This window comes from Cervus canadensis, chromosome 16, assembly GCF_019320065.1.
Source record: "Cervus canadensis isolate Bull #8, Minnesota chromosome 16, ASM1932006v1, whole genome shotgun sequence".
In the NCBI taxonomy this organism is placed as follows: domain Eukaryota; kingdom Metazoa; phylum Chordata; class Mammalia; order Artiodactyla; family Cervidae; genus Cervus; species Cervus canadensis.
The window spans coordinates 13,594,864-13,613,333 of record NC_057401.1 but is presented as its reverse complement, the minus strand read 5'-3'; the positions used below and the strand labels follow the sequence as shown (position 1 = coordinate 13,613,333).

The 18,470-nt window shown below is 37.6% G+C and overlaps 1 protein-coding gene across 9 annotated transcripts in view; it reads right to left on the bottom strand.

Annotated features, from left to right (window-relative positions):
- ADAMTS6 (ADAM metallopeptidase with thrombospondin type 1 motif 6) overlaps positions 1-18,470 on the bottom strand; it is a 283,064-nt gene that overhangs the window by 15,625 nt on the left and 248,969 nt on the right. For 4 of the 9 annotated variants that reach the window (XM_043488472.1, XM_043488474.1, XM_043488471.1 and 1 more), the window contains 3 exons: positions 14,349-14,553; positions 4,065-4,241; positions 1,254-1,410 (listed from right to left, as the gene is read on the bottom strand). In XM_043488472.1, coding sequence (XP_043344407.1) covers positions 1,254-1,410; positions 4,065-4,241; positions 14,349-14,553 — 539 coding nt within the window. Of the gene's footprint in view, positions 1-1,253; positions 1,411-4,064; positions 4,242-14,244; positions 14,554-18,470 lie in introns of those variants that run through there. The other 5 variants (XR_006273340.1, XM_043488475.1, XR_006273339.1 and 2 more) reach the window with 4 other exon arrangements.

Genomic DNA, 18,470 nt, shown 5'->3' with positions numbered 1-18,470 from the left:
GAAGATCCCCTGGAGAAGGAAATGGCACCCCACTCTGGTATCCTTGCCTAGATAATTCCATGGACAGAGGAGCCTGGAGGGCTACAGTCCAAGAGGTCACAAAGTGTCAAGACATGACTGAACGACTAACACTTTCACTTTTCATATTGCTCAGATATAAGAAACGGGCCACTTGCAAAGATGCAAGTTTTCTGCATCTTGTCATGCAAGAGGCTTGCTCCTCCTAAAATGAAATTCCTCATGGAAATATTGAAAAATAAGATTAAAAAATATCCCTGGAACTGGATAGATTTTTATCAAAAGGTACAATCTCTTTTTAATAGATTAGTTACCATATCATTTTCATTTGATAAGTATTAACAAATTATACTCAGCATAGCTCTTTATCTTTTTTTTTTAAGTAGAGCCCTATAGCTGGGTTTCTTACATAATTAAAATTCATGCTTCAGATATTTATATATGAGAAGGCAGTCTAAACTTCCTGACTATGCCACAGTTGTCTTTGGACTCTCCAGTTTCTGTGATAGTGCCTTGCACATAGTAGCATTCAGGAGATTTCAAATGGATGCCTGATTGAGTAAACAAAGTACATTCATTTAAATATGATATAAGAAAGTTCAGAATTTGGATGGGTATCTGCTGTTAATACAGAGACTTCCCCATATGTAACAGAAAATTTTCCGAGTCTGAAGACATTGTCCTCCTACATAAACAGCTATACAATAACTGTAAAAAACTTCTATTTTTCTTCAATGAGAAAATTAGTATTTGAAACCTAAGACGTTCCAAACATATGCTTTCATTATATGTATAACAAGCAAGAATTTAACCTTTCCAATAGCATAAATCCATTGTTATAGCCAAAAAGAAACAGAAGTTTTTACTTTCAAGCTTGGTTCATTAGAAATCATTTCTATCTTTCTAGCACAAGTCAAACATAAAATGCTAGGTTGGACAGAACCTTAGAGATTATCTCCATTCCAGTCTTTCATTGTATAGATAAGTAAACTTAGCTCCAGAAATGTTAAGTGACTTAATATGGTCATACAGTTAGTGGAAGAGTCAGGAAAAAAAAAACAACTTAGGTTTCCTGATTATATATCCAGTACATGTGTAGCTTTCACAATTACTCTATGCAAACACAATACAACAGTGGTTTTATGGGGCTCTCTGAACCCTGTAAATCAATACAGTTAAATCACTAGAGATTACAGTCCCCTTACCATCTGTACTGGAGGTACTGGGGAACTTACCTTCAGTACTGGAGATGGGGGTACTGTCACATTTACTTTCACACTGCTGCATTGATGGAGGTCTACTAGTTTCTGGACAGTCACCTGATGCCTGTCCAGTGTAGGAAAGACATTGCACAGTCCGCATTTGCTGTCCAAGGCCACACTGAGCAGAACACTAAACCAAAAGACAAGAAGAGACAAAATACTGTTCTCAACAATTTTCAGGAGAGAAAATAGATACTATGTCATTTCAAATACTATATATACTAGCTTTTCAAGCCCATATGTAGTTCATTTTGGAGAGGTATATGATTAAATCATTCTATTACATAGCATTGGTTTGGAAACTCAAGGATTGTGTCATTACCCTAGAATATAGAAGTAATATCGTTTCCAGAAGACAACAGATGGAGATTTCTTGGGCTGTTATTCCAACAGTGTCAAGCAGTGCCAGTGAAGTTAAACAAGAGTATAAAGAGAAAATACCTGTGATGAAGTAAAATAGTCAGGGACTCTAGGGCTGGGACATCACTATTGCTCCCTATTTATTAAAGACTTGTGGGAAGACAAATCAGTGGTCTACTGCAGTGCTCTGAATCTGATTAAAATATTAGTTCAGTCTAACAGCAGTGACCATTGTGGGCCCTGGTGATGAGACCAGTTTGGAAAAAAAAAAAAGAAAAGAGACACTAAATAAGTACCTTGTTTTGTAAGGTATACAAATATGAGACAAATCTGAGAAGAGGTCTGTAGCTAGCCAGTTAGCATGTCTCCCTTTCCTTTTTCACCTACTTGGGATTCATTTACTTTAGAACTGAAGTGCTCTCTGAGGGCTTAGGATTCAGCTGGGCCTGATCAGCTATCCTGGCTGAAGAGTGAAGCTGTGGTCTATTTTCGGGGACTGCCACTCAGAATACTGGAAAGCCTTTGAGATTTGGCATCAAGGAGATGAGGAACTACTTGTGCAAAGATAGGTGATGGTGATATTTACAAGATAAATAGACTGAGGCCCTGTTGGATTAATTTGCAAAAACTCTCAAGGCACTTATAGGACTTGCCATGATATTCACAGATACTTTTATTTTTAACTTTCTAAATACAGAACGATGAGTAAATGCACCATAAAGATGTAATAAAGCATCTTTGAAAGGTATTTTCACTGGTTAATTTCAATTTTAGGAAACTGAATTGAAAGTATAGAGGAGAAGAAAAGGACTTGATAACATTTAAAAGAATAAACTCAAACAGGGAAATTTGGTGAAATTATTAACATGCAAAAACTTCTACATGACCTCTATATAACACTACATTGCAACAAAGAATATATAAGAAAGGAAATTCCTACTTGATTTAAATAAAAATCATAAGAGTATGTCTGCTCTGATTCTTTAATAGCATAATATCAATTATAAATTGTGAAACTATCACACGTCTACAGATAAATACTTAACTGCATTTGATTCTTACTTAAGCTTATGATGTATATTCCACTTGAGCACTTTGTAAATTAAACTAAATATCATTATATGAAAGAACATTATTAATTATTTATTAGACAAATGCAAATGTTAATTATTTTATGGTCACATTTCTTTTATTTCCCCACAGGGCTGAGCATAGACCAAGAATATTTATTTGCCTTAATGGAGACTGAAAATCTTTGCCCACTCCCCAGAGAAGTCTGTAGATACAGCTACACTCTGGCAATAATGCATTTTGGCCACGGTTTTGGTAATTCTATGAAATGTCATTCCTACTAAGTAATGGCAGGCCCGGAGCACAGACAAAATCATGCTGGTGTAGTTATATGCCACTACAATTTACTTGGACTCTCAGATATTAGAAAATAACTAGCTACAAGGTTAATTGTAAAACCACAGGAAAAGGGCATTGAGTCACTAGAAATTTACTTTCTGGAGCATTATTTTTTAATATAACCTAAATAGGTTTCCTTTTCGACTTTCAAAAGAACAATACTTAATTTGCCTTCTATCCAAATATACCAATTTGCTTTCAAAGGGTTTAAGAGGACCTTCAGCAAGATAACATAATTTAAAACTGAGAAAGAAAAAAACAGGAATTGGAGGAGAAAATATAAATGAATCCAATCAATATAAAACCACAGGGACTTCCCTGGCAATACAGTGGACAGGACTCCGCCTGCCAGTGCAGAGGACACGGGTTCGATTCCTGCTTCAGGAAGATCCCACATGCTGCGGAGCAACTAAGCTCGTGTGCCACAACTACTGAGCCCAAGTGCTACAACTACTGAAGCCTTCGTGCCTGGAGCCTATGCTCTGCAATGAGAGATGGCACAGCAGTGAGAAGCCCTTGCACCAAAATGAAGAGTAGTGCCTGCTCACCCCAACTGAAGAAAGGCTGCTCACAGCAGTGAAGACCCAGCGCAGCCATTAAAAAAAAAAGATAAAACCTAATTAAGATCCTTACATGTTTTCTGTGAGGTTAAGAGGATTCATTTTCTTAGTGTGAAAATTAAGAAAATGATGTTAACTGATTTGTTCTTGAAATAGTTGAGAGAGTTGGCAGTAGAAGCCAAAGTTCTGGTCAAATCTCTGGTCATCTAGATTATTTCTCTTTAAGTTAAAATGTTAGAACCCGAGAAGTAGGTGAAGGTGGGAAGTGTGTAGGTGTGGGAGAAGCATGGCTCAGGGAGTCCATACGTGACTGCTGCTGCCAGTGCACTGTTCACACTCACATCTCATACCTAGGTCTGTCACTCATGTCGCGAGCCCCTATAATGACCCAGTCAGGAACCTCAAGTGTCTCAAGCTGCCGCTTCAGCAGGGGCCCATGGTCCAACTGCCTTACCTGGCCCCAGTCTCCTGTCACCCAGCGAGGAGGAGGGCAGCGGCCCAAACTGCAGCGGATGCGGACAGGGGGTTTGCTCTCCTCGGAACACTGTGTTGCTGGGAATGTTTTAGAAAGGTCACTGCTCTTGCACAGAACAATCCGATGCTTGAATCCTGGACCACATTTGGGAGTACACTGTAAATAAAACAAATACTAATGAATAATGATAGTCTAAAGATAGAGAAACATTTGAGGAAAATCTTTCTCCAACTAAATGCGTATTTGAGTAAACAACATACACATGTACTAAATCTTAAGCAAAGTCTTAACAGATATGAAAATTCCTTAAGTTTTTAAATAGAAGAACTTCTATCTTTTGCCCTAAGGTCTTTAAGAGCTAAATCCAGAGTTTGCTTTTCTTGGCAGCTTATCTTCTGTTATTGTCTGTAGGTTTATTTCTTTTGACTCCTCCCTATCCCTGGCCATATTCAGTTGTGGTTAAGATGCTGCTGATTTTTGAAATGTGGAATTCTTGGTTTCTTTTGAGAGTCCCTTGGACTGCAAGGAGATCCAACCAGTCCATCCTAAAGGAGATCCTGAGTACTCAATGGAAGGAATGATGTTGAAGCTGAAATTCCAATACTCTGGTCACCTGATGCGAAGAACTGACTCACTGGAAAAGACCCTGATGCTGGGAAAGACTGAAGGTGGGAGGAGAAGGGGATGACAGAGGATGAAATGGTTGGATGGCATCACTGACTCAATGACATGAGTTTTGGGTTGGTGATGGACAGGGAGGCCTGGTGTGCTGAGGTCCATGGGGTTGCAAAGAGTCAGACACGACTGAGTGACTGAACTGAACTGAGGTGTAGTCTTCTGAAAAAAATTCTTATGGGTACTAGTAGGCCATGAGAAATTACCTTTGTGAAGCAAGCTAAGGATTGATTTAGATGTGTACAGTTGGCCCTCAGTATCAGCAGGGGACAATTTCAGGACCCTGGAGGACACCAAAACCTGCTGATGATCAAGTCCCTTGTATAAAATGACACAGTATTTGCATATAACCTACACACATCCTCCTGTGAACTTTAGATCATCTTTAGATTACTTATGATACCTAATACAATATAAACACTGTGCAAATAGGTGCCAGTGCAGCAAATTCATGTTTTACTTTTTGGAACCTTCTGAAATTTTTTTCCCAAATATTTCTGATCTTCGGTTGGTTGAATCTGTGAATGTGGAACCCGGAGATATAGCAGGCCAAATGTACTCTTAGTATGCGGTAGCTAAGAATACATGATCACAGGTAAAGATTTATTGCAGAGAATCTCTGGATTCTTCCTTGTCCATCAGTTAAACATAATGAATTTGATGATTGTTTAGTTCGACCAGTAAGCTCTTACACACTGAGGAAAAGAGCCTTCTTCCTGTCACAAAGTCTATTATTTACCTCTTTTTGAAGTTAATTGGAGTGCTCTACAGTTACTGTTCAGGAGTTACCTACTCAACGTGGTGGCTGGCTGAAGTCCTCCAGCTTTCTCCCCTGAACATCTGAGCCTTTCCTTAAAATCTGTACTTCTCAGTGAAGTGAGACCCTTACCCACAATATTTTGAAGCCCTGTTTCTACATCTTTCATTCAAAAACTACTACCAAATTTCCTACAGGAACTACACTAGACTGTAGTGTAGTGTAGACTGTAGGGGGAAGGAAGACCTAAGAATGAATAACTCAGTCTGTATCTCAAGGAGCTCATGGTTTTAATGAAGGAGATATACATGTGAACATAAGAATAAGTAACATTAAAGAGAATGTAAGAATATATAAATTCTTGTGCCCTTAGTCATCATCTACCTATTTTATGATTATGAATTCATATGTCCTCTCATTCCTATCAGACTATAAGCTTAAAATCATTTCATCTCTGCTTCATCTTCATATACAACCTCACCCCATCCTCAGGGTCCAACTAAGGACTTTGAGAATGTACTCAGTAAAGATATTTGGAAATATCTTCAAAACATAAATATATTTGCAAAGATGATGGTTTTGATTTATTTTTAGGTAAATCAAGACCTACTAGCCGTGGGATGGGAATGTCTTAAGGAACAATGTACACTCCCCTGAGCGGCTTTGTCGGTGCAATCTTGAACTGGTCACATGTCATACAGAGAAAGAAAAATAATACAAATTTTTCATGTGTAAATCAAGGGCCCACGAACACTCTTCATCATAATGAATGTAGTAACAGAGTGCATTTCCTCCAACTTAGAAAACATTTAATTAAGATACAGTTGAAGGAGAATCACATCCAGTTTTTTCCAATATGGTTCCAGAAAAGGCTTTAGTTAGGGATTTAGAGGTCAAGAGAGAAATTCCTGATCCCTGTTATTATGTTTTACAGCCAAGTCAACATCCTTCTTTCCAGCTGCAGCTTCATTCTACCCATATAATCAATCACTAGGTTCTATTAACCGAAGTCCTAAACCTCTCTCACATATGTTGATTTCTGTCTGCACTGCCACTAACCCTACCAACAAACATCATTTCTTGCATGTAATATTGCAATGACTTTCTACCAGGTCTGTTTCTTGCTCTTGTCTTACTTCAATCCACTCTCTAAAGCACATATCTGATTATGTTCTATTTTGATTAAAAAAAAAAATCCTACAGTGGTCTTCAAGATATAAACTCAAACTCTTTAAATATGCTTACTATACACTGATAGGAAGGCTCTGCATACCTTTCCAGATTCACTTCAATAGGCATAAAGCTAATGCTGCTGCTACTGCTATGACTCTGTGTGTGTGTGTGTGTGTGTGTGTGTGTATTCAGTTGTGTCTGACTCTTTGTAACCTCATGGATTGCAGCTTGCCAGGCTCTTCTGTCTATGGAAGTTTTCAGGCAAGAATACTGGAGTGGGTTGCCATTTCCTACTCCAGGGGAATCTTCCTGACCTGGGGGTCAAACCTGAGTCTCCTTCATCTCCTGCACTGGCAGGCGGTTTCTTTACCACTGAGCCACCTGGGGAGACTTAGTCCTATGACTACTGCTGCTATTAATAACGGTAATTATGGTAGCAGCCGCCATTTAATAAATACTCTAGATATCAATGGCTTCCCTAGTAGCTCAGCTGGTAAAGAATTCGATTGCAATGCAGGAGACCCTGGCTCAACTCCTGGGTTGGGAAGATCCGCTGGAGAAGGGATAGGCATCAAGTGCTATGCTAAGTGCTGTAATTGACAAAGTTCTCACAAAAATCCTATGAGATGACAATTATGTTTAAAAGGAAGAAAAAAACCTTAGGGTAAGTGATTGGTACAAAGACATGCAGTGATTAAATGGCAGACCTAATGTTAACATCTATTGAGTGTTTCCTGGATGTCAGACCCTAGACCATGAACTTTGTATATATTATGTCATTTAATCCTCACCACAGCCGTGTTACTTTATATTTCAAAATATTTTACTTTATATTTCAAGATATATTTATATTTCAAATCATTAGACATGCAACACTATCTTGCAATCATGCATTCTGTAGAATGAATAGAACCCTGATTTGAGTCTCTTGAGCTTGCTCCACTTGTGTTTGGTCCTCTTGACTTCACACAAGTCTCTTCTACCATTTATCAGAGTTAGAAGACACAACCTTAGAGAATTTCTGTCACTCTCTTAATGTTTAATATTATTACTGACAATGATAATCCTACTGCTTTATATTCCACTAGAGTTTCACAGTTCAGTACATTATTCTCATATATATTTTTGAGTCTTTTACAGGAAGCGTAAACAATTTAATTGAGGTTAAACAGATAGCAAATGGTAGAGCTGGAACTAAATTCTAAGGCTTCTGTTCTGATCCATCCTTTAGCTCTTAGCATTCATAGAAACAAAGTCTCATGAATACATAAGTATTAATTATTATAAAAATAAATGTGGTGAAGTACAAGAGGAAAGAGGGGTACTTGACTTTAGGGATATGAGCCGAGACATATAGGATGTACAGGGAATTCCGATCAGTATTTAGTATTCAGTTTAGTGTTCAGTCAATATTTTGAGGCTATGATTAATTTTCTACATTGGGAAAATTTATTGAAAAATGCACTCAAGCCTTTCTCTTTCTCTCTTCATATTTTAAAAGCATATGTATATATATTAAAGCCTCAGATAAAAGAATGTCTATATGGGTGTAACTGAGTCATTGCGCTGGATAGCAGAGATCTGCACAACACTGTTAATCAACGATATTGCAATTAAAAAATAAAGTTAATTAAAGCCTGGGACATAAGTCTCTTGTTTATTCTAATATCTTTTTACAGTAGCAAGAAGCTTCTGCTCTTATTTGAACACTGTAGTGATATCTAGCAGTTTTCCCAAAGAGCCTGTGCCAAAGTCCTGTTTACAATTAGGGGAAGCAGACAATGCAAAGACAGACGATTCATTCATTTGTCTCTGAGAAGTCCCCAGGGAACCAAAGACAAAACAAAACAAATGAGATCGATGACAATAGGGAGAAGAATAAAAAGAGAAAGCAACACTGAAATTTATTAAGTGTGCTAAGCTCTCTGCATATCATAATCTACCTAATCGTCACAGAAACCTCACAAAGTGCTGTTTTCACACTCATTTTACTAGTGGGAAGCTGAAGTATTGAGTAGTGCAGATAAATTCACACGGCAGTTCTGAAAAAGATAATGATCTGAAAGATAAATGTACAAATCCTCTGTGGGACAATGTGAAGTTATATGCAAAGCTTAACATACATCTTCTATTGAGGCCAGGAATAATTTTAGAAAATTATAGCCCAAGCTCCACTAAATAAGCCACGGATATTCTATCCTATAGCACTGGAAATAAAGAGATAATGAATTGGATTCTCAAAATAGTGAATGACTGAGAACTACATTAAGATTCAATGAATACAACGGCCCCAAGCCCTGAAGATCTAGCCATGAATATTACATGTCTACAGTCATAATCTCAACTCTTCAGAGGGTGATTGTAAAATTAAGTGTTTAAAAATTGCTTGTAAAAAATAATAAAGGCAAGGGGATGTTACTCAGACTGGCTTTGATTTAAGTAGGGCTTCATCCTGCAAATTCTTCTGACCTTATGTCAGCGATGCTCAAGCAGAGACATCCCTCAGCTTGTTTTTATTTTTACTTTGTCCCTCCGCTTTATTTAGGCTACATTTCATCTTTGCCTCTCTAGCCTTCTGATGAATAAAGAAGTTTATCTATCTGACAGCCTCAGTTTTATTTAGTTACCAAAAAAAAATAAGAAATCCTAGAAAATCAAGAGTAACCATGATTATGCATATGATTAGTAGGCAGTAAATTAACCATGAATGATTCAGAGCATTTTTTTAGAGACAATATTAGTCTACACTCATGTAAAGGGCATATTTTTGCACATTTTTTGAGTATGCGGTAAAATTCATTAGAAATAATTAGAAACTGAATACTTAGTTCAGTAATAAAGTCATTTTTTAGACTAAAGTCTAGTTATAAATATCAAAATCCATTCAATTCATTCTTTTAACATGCTAAAATATGCAAACATGATTTTTATTGCTTTAGTAAATATAAACTTTACTACTTAGCCACAGTCTCCAAATGTAAAGTCTAACTAATAACTGGAGCAAAAAAAGTCTGTACATAGGAGCTCAAGATGATCAAATATAGAATGTCTATTCATGTTACTCTATGATGTCATCTTTGTCTCTCAGGTCCTCAGTTACATGGATCTACAAAATCTCAAAACAGAAGTGGACCAATCTCTAGAACCAGGAAGGGACCATAGCACGAATGAGGAGAACTTGCTTCAGGCTGCAGGGAACACATGGGAAGATTTAACAAATCAATGTTCAGTCATCTCATGATGCAGACCTTGTATACAAGAGACAACCTGAAACCATCTTTGTGAATTATTTTGGTACAACAGACTGAAAACAGTATCAGCCAAAGATTACATGGGTACTGTTTCTATCTCCAATTACTGTCTTCTGTTCAGCATAAGTTAATCATTTCACTGGACAGTAAAGTTTGTAGCCAAAAATGTAACAAATGAATAATTTCCTCCAAATCACTGCTCATGTTGTCTGTTAACAACCATCAGTTCAATTACTACAGCATTCTATCAGACTGCTGCTGCTGCTGCTAAGTCGCTTCAGTCGTGTCCGACTCTGTGCAACCCCATAGATGGCAGCCCCCCAGGCTCCGCCATCCCTGGGATTCTCCAGGCAAGAGTACTGGAGTGGGTTGCCATTTCCTTCTCCACAATTCATTCTTATAATAGCTGGGTGGAAGGTAATTCAGTGGATAATGATTCTTTAGTATAATTATTTCTCACTATTTCTCCTTATTGTATATATTATAAAACATCTATCTTTCTTCTTTTATTCATATAATCAGAATCTTACAATTATTTAAAATCTGATCAGACCATTTGTTTTTTGTTCTTATCTCAGTTGCATATAGACGGTGATTTTTACAAGAGATAGATTTATACTTCAGTTTAACATTTTATGATTAAGAAGCAAAAACACATTTTGCAGAAAGAAAATTTGAAACCACACCAGGGAAAATAATTTGGCTCTCACTTATAAAGGATAGAAACATTAATATTTTGGGGTTAGACTGAATTCTCTCTGGATAAGTGGGTTTAATTTACTTAGTTATGGCACCAGAGTAGAACCTAGGAGTAAACCAGGTGATAGCATAAGTATCTACTAAAACAAAGAATGACTTGGAGGTATATTTTCCCCCACCCCCATCCTCCTTAAGTAATGCTACCTAAATGTAAATCCCATAAAGTCAATTGAGTATGATGCCAGTCATCGACTTGTCAAAGAATAAGTACAAGAAAACAGACCTTTTTCAATGGGTACTCTGTGGGAGTCAAAAGAAACCATTTTTATACATCAAAAGAATGGCTAAGGATTGCTGGAGTCCATCTATAGCACACAGCAATGCTTTCAGAGTCACATGCCAAGACAGGGCAAAAACAGAAAGCCATTTAAGTCCAACATAGCATGGGTGATCCCAGGAGTGAGGCTAGATTGTAGGAAGTGGGAAAGCCATGGCTTCATTAGTTCCACAAAAGACTGCAGAAAAGTCGTTTTCCACGAAGGTAACTTGGCTGAATTTTTTTTTTTTTTTTTTTTGCCATAAGCATGGGGTGGGATTCACTGATGGGGAAAATGGTTCCTGGCTTTGCAACAATGGAAATTTTATGTGAGAGCAGCCGGCAAAGAAAAGAAAAAGGTCAGAGGGTACATTCCTCTTACTGCAACATGTTTTCACCAGTTGAACCTCACCCTTGTGATTAGCAGAGCTCAGACAGCTGATAGTTGGAAGTGGGAAGGGGGCAGAAAAAGAAGGAAAGTTTTCATGGGCGTGTCAGAAAGCTATTGTGTGAAATATCTTTGCAAAAGTAAAGTGAAAGAGCCTGAACACTGCCTGCTCCTCTGCTGGGACCCCCTCTTTTCATTAGTGGGAGATGTTACGTTCCTCTGGGAAGATCAGGCTCCTTATGCTCACTTTGTTCTCCATAGCTACTGAAACATTTTTTCACTTAATGTTTTTTACTTTTACTTATCTTTAATTCACCTAGAGAAGAGGTAGGTTTTGTGGTAAAGGGAAGTAGAACAGTGAGAGTACACCCTCTCCTTTGGAAAATACACAGGAGAGACTGAATGGGGCAAAAATCCTCTCTCCTCGAGAACAAAGGGTCAACATGATGGTATTGGTGATGTTCAACTGGAATCTTTGAGATGGTAATGGCAGGATTTCCTGACTCATGCTTACCCCAGAATAGTTTTCCTGCATTGCCTGTAGAGAGATAATAGCCCACTAATTTTTTTGGGGGGGGTGGGGGGAGTGGTGATAGTCCCAACATGTGCACTCCATGCCCTCTACTTCTCTCCCCTAAGCTTTGACTCAGCTATCTTAAAGAGATAGCAGAAATGTGATTAGAAGTCCCCTTCACTTACATATATTTCTTCAGGCAGATTCCAGGAGTACCTAACAGCCTCATAGAATCATTTGAGCAAGTCACTTATAAGACTGGAGAGATGAGAATCGAAATGCTAAGAGTAGGGTAATTACAACCTACATGAGGTTGAATTAGGAAGAAAATCTTAAAATGGTATTTGAAATGGAAATATACAGTAGTTCACACAATCTATTTTTTTAAGGTGGTAATATTTGGTGTTTTATGTTAAAAATAAAAATATAATGACACAGAAAAATGTAGGTCCAGAGACCAATGTGAAGTGAGTCTGCACATGAGAAGGTTTTGCTGATTTAGTGATTGGCAGAAGTCTTTTTCTAGTTTTTGTTTTTGAACTTGTCTGTTTTTCTCTACTTTCTGCAGAAGAATGATGTGGTATAAAGTTCTGTATTCAAGCCTTCTTTAACCTATCACTACTTTTTCAATCTTATCTTCCACTTATTCTTTAAAACAAATCCTTTCCTCCCACCCTACTTTCACCACATATTCTTTGTGTTTTTGTTGTTTCTCTTATCAGGAATACTTCTCCAGTTTCTCAGTTCTCTTCCCTGCTTCAAATTTTACACTCCTACAATATTCAGTTCAACTCTCATCAACTAAAAAGCCTTCTGATTCTACTCCAGGCTATTCTGACCTTCTTAGCTCTGAATTTCTGTATCACTCATACAATCCATCATTGTGTTAAACACTGTTTTATGTTATTCTCCAGTTGTTTCATAGATATTCCTTATTTTCCCAAGTTTATGAGATTCTTTTGAATTCTCCTTAATCCCTATCCCAGTAAGGTTAGAAAGCACCCAATTATACTTATTGAGTTGGCCTAAAATCCTTCAAACATTGCAGCCAATCATCAGGTCTCCCATTATGATTTTCCAGTAGCAATGTTGCCATCATTATCAACAACTATTTATGAATTTCTACAAGGGTTTTGGGCACTGACTTGCAAGTAAAACAACTACTAACATGTACAATTCTGTAAAATGTCTCTTCTTTATCAATGGATTTTATCTTCCAAATGAATTTAGGAGTTAATCTGCCCACTGTAGGTAACAGAAGAGTTCATACCTTTTCCATAATCACTGAGTGAATGATACTGGGAATATCTCTACATTTGATTGAAACACAAATAAAAGTTATGTAGGCAGAATATAATTACTGAAGCTGGACTATGGCCAGGAAACTTGGGAGAACACTCCCAACTTCTCCCAAAGATTCCACAGATAACCACAACTGGTCAGAATCTCCATTTCAATGTACAATCTCCATTTCAGTCTCTCTTTCAACCCCAGCCCTCTAACAAAATAAGGCCACTCAAGTAGTAAGATTCACAGGGAGAAAAGTTACATCCATAGGTTCCTAAAGAACAATGTTTAATTATTTTTGTTTATTTTTTGACAAACTTATGAGGTCTACAGGAAATACCTAAAGCAAGTACCACAATGTTTCCAGCAGGAAATGCATCCTGTTTTGCTAACTTAGAAAAATGACCTTTAGTTATATAGCCAGATACTCATCCTTTCTAACACTAAACAACACTTGAGAAAGATTCAGTTCCTCTTTAGGAAAACTGGAGAATGGTACAATATGTATATGTGTATGTCTCATGCAGAATGAAGAGTCAATTAACTCTACCTCTTAGCTCATTTTTCATAAGACTGTTTCTCTGAGGCTTTGGGATTATATTTGACTCTACATGTATGTCACAAAAACATTATCTTAGTCAGCTCTTCCTCACTGATCATGTAACTGGAGGTAATGATAAAATCTGAATTTGACTTTTTGATATGTTATAACCCTCAACTCCATATTTCTTCCACAGAAGCAATTAAAATATATATAGATATATAACATGTGACAATAAACTAACAAATTCATATGTAAGAGTTATATAGTTAGGCTTGAACATTACTTTGAAAAAAAGATAAACATATCACTCATTTTAAGCCTATAAATGCTGTTCAATAATAGCAAAGAAAAAGAAAAAAAAATATATAAGGTATATATATGTACATAGATATAAACCTTAACTCACTATAATAGTCTCTCAAATTCACTTCAGGTTTGTTTTTAATCAAATTGATTACTAGTTTCTCATTGAGTTTCCTGACCCCCAAAACCTTTAGTTCCTGGCAAGCAGCAAAAAAATATACATGGCCAAATTCACTGTTATGCAGTCCTTACTTGTTAAGTTCTAAGATGCTCACACGCTCAGGTGTCCTTAATATTAAATGCTTTGGTATTGATAGTTAAGACATCTCAAAACATACAGCCTCAGATTTCCTTACTTCTGACCAGTCCAAAGCCACCCACTGAGGTGGACACGACTGGTTGTTGCAGGGCTCTTTTTCAATAGGCCGGTGTGTTAAACAACCACTGTAGTCCAGTGTCTCCTCCTCAGAAGGTCCAATCTTCCTGATGCAGAGTACTGCCCTTGTGCGCATCCCACCATCACAAGTCTTGCTACATTCCAACCAGTCCCCAATGAACCACCTGCAGCAGGAAGTGAAAGAAACACAGAAAAGCATTCCCTCAGTGCAGCCAGAGATTTCAGCAGAGTGAAGGCACGGTATCAGCGGACTACCTCCTCTTCCCAGAAGAGCTAACATTTCAGTGTTTGTTGATGTGACAAATGACAAACAGAAGAACTTCTTCCATATACATAAGGAAAAGATAAACCACTGTTAGCCGCTTTCTAGAGTACAGTGCATGGGCTTTGCAGAAGGCAAATCCAGGTTCAAACAAGCAAAGCATTATGTGTTTTTAAACTTGTTTTTCTCCTTTTTTTTTTTTTTACTAATTTCTAAAATGAGGATAACTACCAATCATGAGATTTTCATGAGGATTAAGCAAGGTACATATGAAGCTCCAAGCCACGTGCTGGTAAATGTTAAAAACTGGCTCCTCCTGGGAGAGAGAGAGTCCTGATCCATTGCATTTGCCAGTTTTTGTGATACAGATACTTCGTTATGGCCAAATTCAAGCTATCACCCTGAACATGACCAAGAGAAGATATGCTAGTCACAGGGTCTCAGGAGCTCCTTACAACATGTGACACACAACAAACAAGAAACAGAAGCCATTTTTATTGTTATATTGAGAGCGGTTCTCCCTCAATTGAGTGTTTGGTGATGAAACCACCCTGCAGGAGCAAGGGATTTGTTTCCTGACTCCCAGAAATGTACATCACGCTCTGCATAAGACAGAAGGTCTCTACTGTCCTTCTAGGGGCAGAGATGGCCCAGGTATCCATCAGAAGACACGGGAGTGCTGAAAACTCTGCAGTAGGAGTAGAGTGCTGAGCCAGGGCTGTGAAAACATGGAGATCCCTTGCTTTGACCCCCTTAACTCCTAAAAACAGCTTCTACAGAGCTAATGTGGGAAGAAACAGTAATGTCTTAATAAAAGAACATATCTCATATTTGTAGGTATACCATGCCTGAAGTCATCAATGAACTTTCATATATGCAATCTCAGGTGTATGTTTGTGTCTGTGTCATATTTCTGCAGGACTCACTTTTTTGGGCACATTAATTGGTCCAAGGGTATGAATCATGATCCCAACCAAACCAAGAAGAATTCAGCTTTAGAATTTCTACATCTAAATGTAAGCAAAAGGAATACTTTCCTTTCTGGTCACAAGGGTGTATAAAGATATAAGAGCCGATGATGGCCATATTTCCTGTCAAGTGGAATTAACTGATCTGAAAGAATGCAGAGGAGGAGCTAGAGTCTTGAAAGTATTTGAGTGCTTGATTCCAGCCATTCCTGAAGCTAGGTCCACTTTTATACTTCCCTCAGCTTTGTTAATATAAACCAATAAATTCTCTTCAGTGCAGAAGCTAGCCAAAGTTGAAGTTGTGCTAGTTTCACCAGAGTCCTGACTGATACATTATTGTATTTAATGTCATGAATATATGCTGAATGCCTACTATGCTAAAGGCACTGTGCTTTGTTTTATAGAAGTAAGTAAGACACTGTGTTAGGAAAGCAGTTTTCCAAAATCATGATAAGTGCAATGATGGAGCTAGAACTAGATCCTGCATCCACTGTTATTCACTGAATTTCACTTCCAACAATTCAACATTTCTAACAAATAGTAGAATCTAAACCAGAAACATGAGGCCAAAAGACATTTTCTTCAATCCATGCTTATAAATCATGCATACATCCTAAATGGAGATGCTCATGCTCTTGGGTAGGAGACTAACCAGAGAGAAGAGTATAAAAGTTAAGAACAAATGTCACCTCTTTCCATGAGCTTAATTCATTTGTGCCAATTTTGTATGTGGAAGATAATACCTTAGTGAAGTCAGAGTACTAGTATCCTAAATTTGAGCCTACACTCAGCCAAATAAGCCACAATGGCCTTTGTTCATTATTATTTTTATTATCTTTACTGACAGAGGGAAACCAGCATTTAGAAATATCATAATTAACCAGTTTCCCAAACTTAAAATATATTTTGTCAAAAATTTATAATTTTTCAATCTAAAATTTACTTAAAGAGTGACAATTTAATCTGGAATTTTAGAAATCTGACATTAACATCTTTTTTCTAAGTCATTTTCCAGAGGAGATTTAAAGTGATTTTCATATTCTTTCCATTTTGTTTTCCACAGATGAATAGGATCCTAAGTTGTTAGTACCATTTTTGGTAAAGAGGAAAATGTGTACTGAGAATAATAACTTGCATGCCAGCCATAGTGAAACTCTGATTCAATTCGAAACAATGATTTCATCACCAAGATTAGGGGATAAAACAGTAATGTGTATAACTCAGCCACAAAAAGTTCAGTCATACCACCTCCAGCCATGATCTCATTAGGTCTCATAATGTAAGAGGGATGGAGGCCTTCAAATTAAACACAGGTGCCCAGAGTAACAGCAATGATTCAGGAGGTGTTGCTGTTACTTTTGCTCACAAGGCCAGGGCCACCTCTGCCTTTTTATTCTTCATCCTCTCTCTTACTGCCAACCATCTCTTAGCCTAGATGTATCACTCTAGCATTTAACTCGGAATGTATGAAAGTAAAAACATTATCTATCCTCCTAATTTCCCTTCTGACTTTAACTTTGATTTCAGGCTTCACACTCAGTCCCTCCCTGTTGTATCTTTATTGCTCAGCAAATCATCCCTTCCCATGTCTCTCTAAAGGATTAAATCACCATCCAGATATTTAAGTAGTTTTGCAATTTTACCACTATATCTACTAGTCCCAGTTTCACCACTCTTCTGTCCAGTTTAAGACAGACTGTTTCCTCCATCATTTTCCATGTATTTGACCCTCTGATGACATTCTCCCTATTTCTCTTTTTTCATGCTCTAGATTCAGTGGTAAAATATGAGCATAAAAATTCTCAGAGATTATCAACTGCTGAATCAATATAATCTGCATAGTACTGGGGCTATTTCTTTCTGAGCTGAAGAACCTACAATAAAATTGTCTTCATTCTCACCAGGATGAAGAAGCTATACAGTTAGTGGGATTCATTTTTGAGTGTCTGAAATAAGAGTGGCTTGATATAGCCTGTGTAATCCAATCTACAGTATCTGTACATTAAGAGGATAAACAATAATACTGGGGGAAGGGAATGAGATGATGGGAGTTGACTTCTAGGATCCCTCCCAGGTCTGACATTTTGGAGTTTTATACAGGAATCTGATGATCTTTTCCTAAACTTATAACAGAGTATAGTTGTACATGGGAGTGAGGTGCAATGACTCAAAATAAAAAGATACTATTAAAGAAAACCTTGCCCCTGGGTAAAAATCTCTCTCCAGTCTGACTCCTTTCGCTTACAACTCTTATCATACTTAACATGTTTTGCCTTGTACTATAGTTATTTTTATAGGGCTTCCCTGGTGGCTCGGTAAGGAATCTGCCTGCAATGCGAGAGACCTGGGTTTGATCACTGGGTTGGGAAGGTCCCCTGGAGGAAGGCATGGCAACCCAGGCCAGTATCCCTGCCTGGAAAATCCCCATGGACAGGGGAGCCTGGTGGGCTACAGTACATGGGGTTGTAAAGAGTCGGACAGGACTAAGCACGGTACAGCACCATGTACTGTATTCTATCGCTTTCACCTCTCTGATTTTCACAAATTTAAAAATCAAAGTTACATACAGGTTTATATTCAGTATTTAACGATTCTTCACATGAGGTCATATACAGAAATATTTTTGCTATTAAAAGACAGCATGGTCAAAACTGAACTCTTGGCCTTTCTCTTTGGATTCTAACTCAACATTACTTCCTTTTCCTATGGTGAGGCACCAACTTCCTATCAGTCATGCTCTTTAATATCAACTCCTCCCTTTTCCTTTTCCTAATGATTTCTGCCTATGTCATGAATCCCACCATTTTCATTCAAAGCCTCTAGAATTCTTGTTTTTTTTTTTCTCTCTCCC